This window comes from Lithobates pipiens, unplaced genomic scaffold (genome assembly GCF_037356315.1).
Source record: "Lithobates pipiens isolate NorthernLeopardFrog02 unplaced genomic scaffold, aLitPip1_a1.2 Scaffold_23, whole genome shotgun sequence".
Taxonomy (NCBI): domain Eukaryota; kingdom Metazoa; phylum Chordata; class Amphibia; order Anura; family Ranidae; genus Lithobates; species Lithobates pipiens.
In genome coordinates this window covers 193,835,040-193,849,240 of record NW_027507785.1, presented here as the reverse complement: position 1 = coordinate 193,849,240, position 14,201 = coordinate 193,835,040, and the positions used below count along the sequence as shown (strand labels likewise).

The window sequence follows — 14,201 nt, the reverse complement described above, 5'->3', positions numbered from 1 at the left end:
ACTATGCACAATCGTTTGTGGTCAACCTTCGCTTTTCCCCTTTAACTGAATCAGAAAAAATATGTTTGGAGGGCTCTTCCCCAAAGGGTATGATCTCCCGCACCTATCAGCTTCTGATCGTGTCCCTGTCACCGGACGGGCCACGACATGCCTATATGGGCAAGTGGGAGCCGGCCCTGGGTGAAACTATACCCCTAAGCACGTGGCAGCGTATCTGGTCGCAGGCTTCCAGAAGCTCCATCTGCACGCTCTACAATGGAGAACCAATACAAGATCTTATTCCATTGGTATCAGACCCCGGACATGCTCCACTCCATATACCCATTGACTGACTCTCGTTGCTGGCGATGCCATAAAGATAGGGGAACGCTATTCCATATCTACTGGATGTGCCCCCTACTTCTCCCATACTGGCTGATGGTGCAATCCTTGCTCCGATCTATCTTCGGCGCTGAGGTGCCCTTAGATCCCAAAATGTATCTGTTAGGTCTGCCACCCGTCTCCTTCACTAAAATGTCACAGAAACTATTGTCGCATGTGTTAACCGCAGCACGCTGCCTGGTGGCCCTAAAATGAAAACAGACGGACCCCCCCTCCCTATCTGAACTGCACACCAGGATCAGAGATGTTAAGAGAATGGAATACCCGACAGCCTCCCTGAATGATAAGCATGATAGCATATGGGAACCTTGGGTCCTATTGGAGACTCCCCCAGCCTTATGATACACGGCTCTCTTCTCGTGGGCCTAATGCTGCCTGGGGTGGCTGTTTTTGGGACAATCCTGGGCCCCTGGGGCGGGAGGCTGCCTTAACCCTCTTACACCCCATCTCTATTCTTTCTCTCCTTTTCTTGACTTAGCTTTTCCCTCTTCTAATGCTCCTATTTCTATTTGTTGAAGAGACCTGGTACAGGAGGTTCGCTATTGCGGCCCTTTTACTCTATAGTAGCTCACTGTGATGTCAGGGGTCATAAACTTTATGAACCGGCACCTTGTCCTACCCCTAGCTGTGATGCTGGATCAACTGGCAATCTGATGTTGTGATTATTATTGTACTATGCATCCTCCTGCGCTCTTTATTGGAAATGCTTTGTTCTCTTTTTCCCCCCCTTCTTTTTGTTGATCCCCTCTTATTTCTGTTCCCCTCTCGTTTTTTTGAAATTAATAAAATTGTCAGTTTTCAAAAAAAAAAAAAAATAAATAAAAAAAAACGCAGGTTTGGTCTGGTATCTTGGAGGGAATTGTACATTACTACTCATTCCTATACTCTCCTATTCCCCCCTATGACAACACACAAATTCGAGTTGCTACAGGGGCTCTCCCTTCCTAGACTATTGGATTCTGATGTTGCTCTTGTAAATTAAGGTATCTCAGTGTTGGAAATCGAAGAAGCCATACTTGCGTTTCCACCCTAGAAGGCTCCGGGTCCAGATGAATTTCCCGCAGACTTCTACAAAGCATACATGACACAGTTAGCACCCAGACTGAACATGCTTTTCGCTAATTTCTGTGATCAAGGGGCCTTACCGGCTTTAATGATGGAGGCCTATATGGTTTTACTTTTAAAACCAGTCAAGGACCCACAGGAGTGTTCTTCCTATCGTCCTATAGCTTTACTTAACATGGATCTGAAGTTTTGGCATCTCGGTTGGTCATCTCGACATTGGTGGACATTGATCAGACGGAGTTCATGCCCAGAATGTCGACAGACACAAATCTGAGGTGGTTATTCACACATCTGCAGCTGGATACCTTGGATTTCCCCACCTAAGTCATTGTCTCAATAGACATTATAAAAGCTTTTGATTCCGATTGGCAATACATGCAAAAAGTATTGAAAAATATGGGTTTCGGTCCTGGGTTCCGCCGTTGGATCACTCTGTTGCACAGTGACCCACGGATGGCGATTGGGCTACGGTTCTCTTTCTCAGATTTCTTTACCATAGGCAGGGGGTACTAGGCAAGCCTGCCCCCCCCCCCCCCCTATTTCTTTTCGCCTTAATGATGGAACCCATGGCAAGGGCAGTTAAGCATTCCACAGAAGTAGGAGCAATTCTGGTAGGGAATAATAGGGAATGTCGGGCATTGTACACTGATGACTTGCTCCTATTCCTCAGGGACCTGTGGCCATCTCTTCAAGTGGCTCTACTAATACTCAACATGTTTGCCTCCTTTTCAGGCCCCCGGGTGAATTGGGGCAAGTCATCCATTCTGCCAGTGAGCCCTGAAGCACAAAACCTACTGGACGGTAACCTTCTGCTGTGGTGGGTTTCCTCTATCACCTATTTGGGTGTTAAGAAAACTACCAACATTCAAGATTACACGCCACTAAATCAACTCAAGCAAAATAAATCAACTCAAACAAAGAACCCAGGTCTGGAAGCGGTTACCTTCATCTTTGACGGGTCGTATCAGCCTCATCAAAATTAAGATTTTACCAATAATTGTATACTTCTTACGCCATTCTCCTCTGTGGATTCCCAGAGCATTCTTTCAGACATTGAATAGTATCCACACAGTGTCGAGTTACTGGCACTACATGGCCGCTCAGTGGAGTAGGTATGTTGCCTGCTCCGATTTTGTGTTCCATGTTTGAACTGTACTGCATGAAAATTTTATAAAAATAAAAATATACAAGAAGTACACTCACTACTTTACATTGTAGCAAAGTGCCATTTCTCCAGTGTTGTCACATGAAAAGATCTAATAAAATATTTACAAAATGGGAGGTACTGTATGTACCTTCCCTTTCTATACTCAGTTGGCTAGACAGGATGCAGTGGTCCTGGGCTCCCTGATAGCACCGGAGAGCCCAGGAATGACAGGTGGTGCTGGGAGTGGGGCCCCCTCCACACCCTGTAAAAGTGAAAGGGCAGCTGAAGAGCCGTTCAGATCAGAAATTGATACCAGGATTACGGCTACAGCTGCAGTCACAATCCTTGTATACTTGCTTCCTGACAATGAGATATAGAGATAGATATAGATATTTATATTTATTTTTACCCAAGATTTATTTTTTTAAAGTCTCCGATTTTTTTTTTTTTTTATTCAATAATAATCATGGTGAATTCAGGAGAATTTGCTGAGTCACACATTTTTGAGTTTTCTAGATAATAGGTAGATGTGCCTGCTTGCAAATTCCAGAATCCAGGCAACTCAAGTTCAATAATGGTATAATACTCTGCAGACTGGGGAATCTGGACGCATATATTCAGGTTATTGAAAAATTACAGTTGCATATCATCAAGATAATGAAAAATTACAGTTTTCTGAATGATGAACTTGCCTGTCCATAAACAGGTTGCAAATTCTACCTGAGGATACCAATGATTATGCACAAATTAAACTGAAAGTAGGAGACATACGGGTGGCTACCCTTAATCTTACAGTGTGCTCCAGAAGTCCTAAAAACCATGGTAATCAAAAAAGGTGGTCTTTCTCTCGCTCCAAAAACATAACTCTGCTCTATCATCTCTACTAGTCAATGAGGCTGTCCATCACGAGGAGATTGAGATAGCACTGAGTGTGCGAGAGCTCAAATGGAGAGATGACTGAGCAAACCAAAGCATTAATTTTCCAACATTTTTTCAATGGGTCAGATATTCATATGAAGCTTACACTTACCTGACTGCCCCAGAACCATTCCAAGCTGAAGGACATTCTGAACAGTATGGCCACTCCCTGGGGTCTAACTTGTTCTCAATATTGTCCTGTACAAAGATGAAAGGTAAAACCATTGCCGATTCTGATAATGCTATCAAACAACCAGATAAAGTTATTAAACTATATTATCTTATTTCACAATAATGTTATTACAATTTTCAAATACAAGAAGCATATATAAAATTTTGTATTGAGAGGAAGCAAGCAAGTAGGCTACAGAAAAAAAAGATGCTAGACAAAGTGACAGCCATATACAAAAGAGAAACAATATACCTATAACCAGTTAGCTGACTGCTAGTATGGGGATACCAGGGATATGTAGTAAATTGGGGGAAGGGATAAAGATATTGGATCAAAGGGTGGCCCCAATGTCCAGCCAACTGTTTTGACAGCACTTCAGGGATCCACAGGCTGATAAACAGTACATACCACACCAGTCAAATGGTAATAGCCAATGCTGGACTCTCACAGACTCTGCAATCTGTAAAGTGTTAACACCTTTGAACTGCGTTGTGTCTTTAGTAGGTGTGTGTGCACAAAGGGAACGTCTACAATCGGGTTCAGGAGCTGGCTTAGGACAGGCGTATATTATGGATTTGTATCCATTTAAATGCTTGAAAAGAATAGTGGCTTTGTATGCAGGATTTTATCGTTCTATAAAAGAGTGCTGCATAAGGAAAACGCTCTGTCCCGTTATGTTTTTGTGAGGAAAGTAGTGACTCTGACCTGAGTGTTTAACAGCAGTGAAGCAGCATCAGCCTAAGGATGAAAGAAAGTTTTAGGGCAGGAGCTGATTGCAATATGGAGAAGCCCTGTGAAAGACAGGTTGCTGTGAGTCACAAGAAACAACTCTGCCAGGGAGACAATGCTGGATTGCACTTCAAGTTAGGAGGAGAGAGGGAAGCTCGCCACTACTGCCCATTGACAGCAAGGCTGGGAGAGAACTTTTTATAGATTGCAGAGTCTGTGGGGGCCCAGCATTGGCTAATACCATCTGACTGGTGTGGTATGTACTGTTTATTAGCGTGCTTGACTGAAAAGGATAGGAGGGTTTACTTCCACTTTAAGGTGGTTAGCAGATTGGCCTCTACAAATTTGGCAGTGCCCAAAAATAGGGAGCAACTGAGCATGTGCAGCTGGGTGAAACAGCATATTACTGTATTTTAAACAGTATAGGCATTTATTTTTAATGTTTTACATAGCTAGACCTACAAAAAGCCTGAAATAATCCCAAGACTTAAAACTTTTCTGACTAAAGTTCCACTTTAACCTTTTCAGGAGATTGTGAATACCAATATTATCTACATTGTCCACATGCCCAGTTTCATTTATTTTTATATGAGTATTTAAAAATTCTAGACATTTGAGGGATAAGTTGTGTCCCCATGTAAATATTTAGTACCTTTGGTTAACCACCATACAAAAGCCAAAGGATTTTCTATTGCTGGAAGGAATAATTGGTTATGAGAATGGGGGAGATGAGCCTACTGGAAAATTTGACCGAGCTCCATTGCTTTAGCAAGTAACATAGCCTACATAGCCCACTCGGTATTTGTGGACCAATTTGCCCAAGAATTTATTGATTCCATTTGCCAATATTTTAGCAAGCAATTTCAAGTCTGTATTCAAATGGGATATAGGTTGGTAGATGGGCCAAGAGTGAGGGTATTGAGAGGCTTTCAATGCTTCTTAGGGGGGGCCTTTCTGAAAGGAATTAAAGGTTGGCAGTATATCCATCTGGGCCTGTCCTATAATTGGTTTAGAGTAATGTAATAGCACATACAATTTCCTGCAAGCAATAGATTCAGTTTGTAAGGGTTGTATGTATTCACATGAACTGTATACTTTAGTTACCGGGGTTGAGCTTGTAGTCTATTCTGTTGCAATATGCAGACAATTCTAAAAGAACACACACAAAAAAAACAATAGCTGCACCTAGAGTGCTATATGTGTTTGCCACATACAAAATTTCAAAGAAAATAAATAACTTCATCAATATTGCATAGGAAATACATCAGATAGGACCCTCAATGTTAACCTGTAGTGCCTAATTTCCAGAACAGTTAACCTTGCGGCAGACTATTGAGCACAAGTTGTGGAGGAGCCGCCTCCGGTGCACTCAGCCAGCACTGCCAAATTTTTTCAAACTTCTTGGGAGATTTCTTAAGATAATAGGTGTGTTTTTCACGTAAAAAATAATATTATTAACAGTTTGGATCCATTGTTTGATTGGAGTATGGGAGGACAGCCAGTATCTCACTATAAGTTTCCTGCCCAGATAGAGAAATCCAAGAAGAGCAATAAGGAGGTGTATATAGTTCCTCATCCAGGCCACCCAACAAACATGACAAGGGATCCAGTGACAGTTGAACCTGGTATAAAGTATTGATGATCTTGACTACTCTACTCCAAGTTTGGGACATCCCCACAACATGTGAACAAGATCAACTGGGTGGGATGAACACTTAGGGCATATGGGAGAATATCTAATACCCCATTCATGTAATTTTATTGGGGTTCTATAGACTCTATGCAAGATAAACAAATGTGATAGCTTTTGTGATACAGACACTGACACTAGAGGGACAAATTCAAGTATTTGTTCACATTTTTCTCCATCTATTGGGCTGATGTTTCTCCCACTTTTCCCTGCAAGGCAGAACATGGGCCTGTATATGAGTCAATAATTGTGTGTAGGTCCTAGAGATAATAACCTTTTTTTTCCTCCTTGGTATATATAGATTACAAAAAAGAAAATGATGAATGTTGAAGACCCATTCAGTGTCAAATGGGTACTCAAAAATTTGATACATGTATTTAAAGGCTGCTGCCTCCCAACGTGTGTGATCAGTAAGCTTGGCTATCTCTACATAGAATCTGTTTTGCTATATAGGGGTACTGGAGAAAAAGCAGTTTATTCCCAATCTTTGTTTAATGTTTCCCCATAGTTTTTTTAGTAGTTGGGCTGTGGGGCAAAAGGATGTTAGGGAAGCTCTTTTCCATGTGTGAGAGCAGGGTAGATTGTATGCAATTTGTATGCGAACAAACCTCTAACTGGGTCTGATACAGAAGGCAAGTCACACCCTGTAAAGTGTTGCATCTGTGCAGCAAGGAAGTATGTCTGAGCATGGGGAACTGCCCCCTGATCTTCAGGGTATTGCAGGGTAGTTAGCTTAATACGGGCAACCTTGTTTTTCCAGAATAAGGCTCTAAATTAGGAATCTATACGTGGAACCAATATTGTGGAATCCAGACAGGAGCATTAAGTATTCTGTATACTAGTATTCACCAAATTGCTCTATGAGCTGCATTGCCACTGTCAGAGAAACCCCACTGTCACCCAGATGCAACAGTGCATTGTCTGCGTATAGTGATAATTTGTCTTCCCTTTGTCCCCGCTGGAAACCTACAATATCTGGTGATGACCTTATTCTAGACGCTGAAGGCTCTAACGCCAGGGCAAAAAAGCAGGGCAGACAATGGGCACCCCTGCCGAGTGCCCCGGAAAAATGGGAAGGCCTCCAACAGCGAGTCGTTTATGTGTATTCTCATTGTAAGAGCAGAGTATAAGAGCCTTATCCAGAAAATAAATCCAAGAAAATAAATCCTTCACCCAATCTGAATCTGCGCCCACAGATACTTCCACTCCATGCTGTCAAAAGCTTTGCTGGGTTCTCAACCGGGACTTGAATATTAAGGAAGAGCCTCCTAATGTTTAATGCTGTAGATCATGCAGGGATAAAGCCGGATTGGTCAGTATGCACCAGTCTAGATATAACCTTTGCCAGTCTGGTTGCCAATACTCGGGCCAATATCTTGACATCTGAAGTAAGCAACGATATGAGTCAGGTTGTACAGGATCCTTGCCCGGTTTAGGAAGTATTACTGCAACAGCCTCCCCCATGGTCATCGGCAATTGACCGCTTTTCAGGGCCTCATTCAATATACGTAGTAGAGTTGGTAAAAGTGTCTCGTTGTACTGTTTATACGTCTCAAATCGGTAACCCATCAGTTCCCAAAGCTTTGCTATTGGCCATCTATGATACTACCATGGAGAGCTCTTCCAGCTTAAGTGGGGCATTCAACATAATAGCTTCCTTTGCGTAATCTGGATCAATGTTTCATTCCTCAAGTTAACAGGTAAGTGCATCCTTAATAGGACTCACTTTAGAGGTATACACAAAATGTGAGCCATTAGCAGACGTGAGCCATGTGAGCTTAAGCCAAGTTACAAGTATATACCTGTTTAACTGCACTAGGCTCCAGACTAGTTTTGCACCAAATGCACATTATTCTGGGGACACAACACTTTAAAGTGCACTGCTGCCCATACAGGGGTGTATTGACTTACAGGTGTACAGGCCCCCCGGATTAAGCAGTAAATATGCAGTATATAATCAGGACTTGTCTGGCCACAGAGTTCTCCCATAGCAAGTACTCACATGCGGTTATGTCTCAAGGGGCCCTGTTGAACCTGCCATCCACATGGCAAACCTGCCCGCCCCACACCCCCTCCACTTCCTGCCTATATAGAAATAAGCCCCTGCGCCCTCTAGTGGCTGGAGGAGAAACAGAAGCCTATACACCTAATAAGTACACAGAGCATGTTTTAAACAGCACACGACCCCTAGGGGTTACTGAGAGAATACCAGACAGTCAGATCTCTCTCTCTCTCTTTTTTTTTAACCACTTTCAGACCGGACCAATTTGCTGGTCAAAGACCAGACCACTTTTTGCGATTTGGCACTGCGTCGCTTTAACGGACAATTGCGCGGTCGTGCGACGTGGCTCCCAAACAAAATTGACGTCCTTTTTTTCCCACAAATAGAGCTTTCTTTTGGTGGTATTTGATCACCCCTGCGGTTTTTATTTTTTGCGCTATAAACAAAAATAGAGCGACAATTTTGAAAAAAACGCATTATTTTTTACTTTTTGTTATAATAAATATCCCCCAAAAATATATAAAAAAACATTTTTTTCCCTCAATTTAGGCCGATACGTATTCTTCTACATATTTTTGGTAAAAAAAAAAAAAATCGCAATAAGCGATTATTGATTGGTTTGCGCAAAAGTTATAGCGTTTACAAAATAGGGATAGTTTTATAGCATTTTTATTAATAATTTTTTATTATTTTTTTTTACTAGTAATGGCGGCGATCTGCGATTTTTATTGTGACTGCGACATTGTCGGGGACCCATCGGACATTTTTGACACATTTTTGGGACCATTGTCATTTATACAGTAATCACTGCTATATAAATGCAGTGATTCCTGTGTAAATGACACTGGCAGTGAAAGGGTTAACCAGTGGGTGGCAGTGTAGGGGTTAAGTGTTCCTAGGGGTGTGTTACTAACTGTGGGGGGGTTGGGCTTTCATTTAGTGTACACTGATCTCTGCTCCAATCACATGGAGCAGAGATCAGCGTCACTAGTTGCTAGGCAGAATGGAAAAATGTTGTTTATACAGCATTTCCTCCATTCGGCCGCTCCGTGAGACGATCGCGGGGATGCCCGCGGCGATCGAGTCCGCGGGTCCCGCGACCGGACTCACGGGGGTCCCGACCAGCGCGGGAGCGCGCCGCCGCCGGCGCGCTCCCGATGGCAGGGCGGCATCGAATATTGGACGTACATGTACGCCAATATGCCTGCCCGTGCCATTTTGTCGACGTACATCGTCGTGCGCTGGTCGGGAAGTGGTTAAAGACTTACCCATTCCTGTTGCCGGACTTTGAACATAACAGGAATCCAATCTTCATGATGGGCTTTGTCATAAAAGACCTTCAGGGACTGGGTCCCCCTTAATTTGGGGTCCACTCCCCTGGACCTGTATAGCACCCTGCAGGAAAGCACCTTGGTCAGAATAAACACTGCACAGGGTTCTATTATGCAGGGTCCAGCGCTGTAAGGCTGCATTTACAGGCAAACCTTGAGGAATCGTCTCTCCTTCCAATGAGGCTCAAGTACCATCCATTTTTGCTGACAGCTTTTTAGAATGGATCCTAAGTCCATGATTCTAAATAGAACCATCTAGACCTCCAATTATGCTCCAAGAGCACATGTATCACATCAGTGATTACCACCTTACAGACACTGGTGAAAAAAACTGAAGTACTTCCTGTGCAAAAGGGGCTATATAGGGAGGACTTCCTGTTTGACTATCTGCCAGTGTCCATTCACCTACAGGTGGCGTATAACCCAATTATGGCTGCTGTGTCCCGTGATGTACGATAAAGAAAAACTATTATTTCTCAGGATAAATGTCTGTGATGCATACCTAGCTCCTTAAATTATGCTTACTGGCTCCATAAACTCAGCAGGTAAAGCATCCTTAATTTGCATGGCAAAGGACTTTGGGAATAAATGACTCAGCCCAAATTGCTCATGAGAATCTTTCCCACTTGTTTCTTACAAACAATTTGCTTGCCTGTCCCTGCATGAATGGAAAAAGCTGACAAATCAAAGGAATCAATCTCACCTCTAGAACATCTTTTATGATTGGTGTCCATCTGGACAGCTGGAATGTTTCTTCTCTTGATCGGTCCCTCCTGGCTGGTTTACGATGCAAGGACTAGGAAAAAAAAAAAAGGAGTTCATGACACATCAGAAAAAAGTGCGCTAAAGAGAACCTTTCGTTTTTCACACCAGAATGGCTGCTTACAGTGAATTTAACATACACACTTTACTGTGGGTTGCATTAAGGCAGCCCATTTGACTGGGCTGTCTAACACATTGCAAAAAAAAAGCTGAATTTTTGCTAGCACTAGTAATATGTTATGATGCAATGTGGTACGCTGTCATGCAGGTGCAACATAGTTACCAAGATGCAGTGTTGTAGAAGAGCCCTTGAGTGGAAATTGGGAATGCCAGTTAGCCTCTGTTGCCTGGCTATGATTCTGAACCTACTGCTTCAAGGACTTCTGAGTTACTGACCAAAAACAAGTATGGAAATGAGGAGGTTTGACTTCACAATGATGTCACTTGCTGCTTGTTTATACGTTAGTAAGTCAAAAAGGTAGCAGGGCTAGAGATGGACAGCTTATTAGCATTAGTAGCAGAAGATCATCAGCAATCGCAGCCTTCAAATTTAAATTTGGATTTTAAAGCTTTATAGGAGTATGCCACCAGGAGAAAGAAGGGTAATTAAAGCATATTTAGACTTAATTTACTGGATTACATTAGTATCTTTTTTTTTTTTTATTTAACCCGGGGTGTGGTGTGCAAAAAATAAAACACCAAAGTGAACCAAAAAAAAGTACATTTGTATAGCCAATGTTTTAGTTTGAATAGAGTAAGGGAGATAAGAATTGTAGGATTTCACGTCTGTTCAGGGCTCAGAGAGAATTCCCTTAGTTTCCTAACAGCAACCTTTCCAGGAGAGAGGAAGTAAAGTAAACGCTCCAACTGCAACACAGACAGAAGTAAAAAACAGATTTTTGTATTCCCTGTAAACTCCTTTTCTCAGATTTTAATCATAATAATATCATAATTAGCAACCTAGGAAATTGTCTACAGGAGAAATGAACACTTAATAGAAAACGGAATGACAGCTTAGAGCTGCACAATTCTGGATAAAATGAGAATCACTATTTTTTTACTTAGAATAAAGATCGCAGCTCTCGGCGTAGCATCATCTTTCACATTATACAAAAAAATTGTGTTTATTTACGGTTTCGTTTTTTTAATTAATTGAAGTGTATTTTTTCACAAAAAACTGCTTTTGAAAGACTGCTGTACAAATACAGTGCGAAACAAAATATTGCAAAGACCGCCATTTTATTCAAAAATATTTACAGTGGGGAAAATTTTTTGATTTTCTGAAGATTTTGGAAGTTTGCTCACTTACAAAGAAATGAAGGTTCTATCATTGGTGTATTTTAAATAGAACAGCAACCAAAAATCGAGAAAAAAAACATGGAACAAGCGTTATAAATGGAGTTGCATTTCAGTAAGTAAAATAAATTATTTGATCCTCTAGCAAAACATGGCTTAGTACTTGGTGGAGAAACCCATGTTGGCAAGCACAGAGGTAAGATGTCTCTTGTAGTTGGTGACCAGGTTTGCACACATCTCAGGAGGGATTCTGAGCATAATCTTCACAGATCTTTTCTAAATCCTTAAGGTTTCTTGGCTGTCACTTGGCAATTTGGGAGTTTCAGCTCCCTCCACAAATTTTCTAAAGGATTAAGGTCTGCAGATTGGCTAGGCCACTCCATGACCTTACTCTGCTTCTTCTTGAGCCACTCCTTTGTTGACTTGGAGGTATGTTTTGGGTCATTATCATACTAGAAGGCCCATCCACAACTCATCATCAGTGTTCTGGCTGAGGGAAGAAAGTTATTTTCCAAGATTTTACAATACATAGCCCAATCCATTAGCTCCTCAATGCAGCAAAGTCGGCCTGTTCCTTTAGCAAAGAAAAAGCCTTAACGCATAAGGTTTCCCCCTCCATGCTTGGCTGTAGGGATAGTGTTCTTAGGGTCATAATCAGCATTTTCTTCCTCCAAACACAGCAAGTCGAGTTAATGCCAAAGAGCTCAATTTTGGTCTATGACCACAGCATTTTCACTCAATCCTTCTCTAAATAATTTAGATGATCACTGACAAACTTCAGACAGGCCTGTACATGTGCCTTCTTGTGCCATGTTTGAAGGATGAAAAATGCTAACTATGACCCCAAGAACACCATCCTTACAGTCAAGCACGGAGGTGGAAACATTATGCTTTGGGACCGTTTCTCTGCTAAATGTACAGGCTGACTTTGCCGCATTGAGGGGCCAATGGATGGGGTCATGTATTGTAAAATCTTGGATGAGAACCTTCTTCACTCAGCCAGAACACTGAAGATGGGTCATAGATGGGCCTTCCAGCATGACAATAACCCAAAACATACTGCCATGGCAACCAATGAGTGGCTCAAGAAGAAGCACATTAAGGTCAAGGAGTGGCCTAGCCAGTCACCAGACCTTAATCCTATAGAAAATTTATGGAGGGAGCTGAAACTTCAAATTGCCAAAATGACAGCCAAGAAACCTTAAAAAGAGGAAGTCTTCATCTTTAATTTTACCTACATGTAAGCCTATATTTAGTAAGGCTTACCTGTAGGTACTGTAAATATTTCCTAAACTTGCAACGTTTAGGAGATATTTACTATATACGCTGTCACTGACTTCATCAGCGCATGCAATGAACGGCCCCGGCTCATGCTGTCTCTTCAGGACCAGTGTTGTAACTGGCGGCACCCGGGGGAGTGATGTCATAGCGGCTCCGGCCAATCGCAGTGCCAGAGCCTGTGAACCCAGAAGTAACTCCAGGAATGTTGTCGGCCGTGGGAGTGGAACGAGTGAAGCACTGCAGGGCATCGTTCTAAGGTAAGTATTTCATAATGCGCTAGTATGCCACGCATACTAGCTCATTATGCCTTTATTTTATGCCTTTATCTTATGCCTTTATCTTGCAGATATTTTTTTTGCTTTTATTTCATTTACAACCTCTAAAGGAAACATCTTTCCTCTGTGCTTGCCAACAAGGGTTTCTCCACTAAGTACCAAGTCATGTTTTGCTAGGGGCTCAAACACTTTTTACTCACTGAACTACAACTAATTTTTCAACATTTGTATCATGTGTTTGTTCTTGATTTTTGGTTGCTATTCTGTCTCCGTCATTTAAAATACATCTACGATAAAAATAATTGACCCTTCATTTCTTTATAAGTGGGCAAACATACAAAATCTTCAGGTGAGCAAATAATTATTTTCCCCACTGTATATAATTTTCTAGCAAAAAATACTGATTTTAAGCAACAAATGGCAGAAAAGGGTTTCGTCTTTAAGTGGTAAGCTGACCTCATTTGCAGACCGAAGTTTCTCTTTCAGCGCTGAGCAATGTTTGCTTTTTTTTCTTTTTCTTTGACAGCTCTGAGCAGAGAACAACTCTGCACTTACATGAACCGTGGAAATGCTGGATCAAGATTGTGAGGGGTGTTGAATCGAGATCGCAATTTTTTTAACGATTAATCATGCAGCTCTAGGCTAGCCCCATGGAGGCTATAAACAGTTCAAAGAGAAAATGGCATAAGAGGGGACTGAGCCTTGTCCCTCAATGGACATAAAATATTTTTTAAGGGTAGTACAAAGATCCTATTTTCAATATAGCCCATGGAGGAGGAGTTGTATAAAAATTAGTATGGCAGTTCTAGATAAACAGTGCCTGGCTGCCACAGCAGAAGCCAGCCAGAAGGACACAAATATCGCTCACAATCAAATAAAAAGGAGGTTGTCACAGCTCTAAAAAGCTGTATTATAAACAAACTACAGGTGCATCTCAAAAACATTAGAATAAAAAGTTATTTTATTTCAGTAATTCATATCAAAAAGTGAAACTCTTATTATATAGATTGATTACACACAGAGTGATACATTTCAAGCATTTTTCTTTTAATTTTGTTGACTTTATGGCTTAAAGCTAGTGAAAACCCAACATTCAGTATCTCAGAAAATAGAATATTGTGAAAAAGTTCAATATTGTAGACTCATGGCGTC

The 14,201-nt window shown here is 41.7% G+C and overlaps 1 protein-coding gene across 1 annotated transcript in view; it reads right to left on the bottom strand.

Moving 5' to 3' along the window:
• Window positions 1-14,201, bottom strand: part of STXBP3 (syntaxin binding protein 3) — a 193,476-nt gene that overhangs the window by 33,331 nt on the left and 145,944 nt on the right. Inside the window, exons 16-17 of the mRNA XM_077452712.1 lie at window positions 10,139-10,231; window positions 3,624-3,709 (exon numbers count right to left, since the gene is read on the bottom strand). Of these exons, the coding sequence (XP_077308838.1) occupies window positions 3,624-3,709; window positions 10,139-10,231 (179 nt within the window). The remainder of the gene's footprint in view (window positions 1-3,623; window positions 3,710-10,138; window positions 10,232-14,201) is intronic.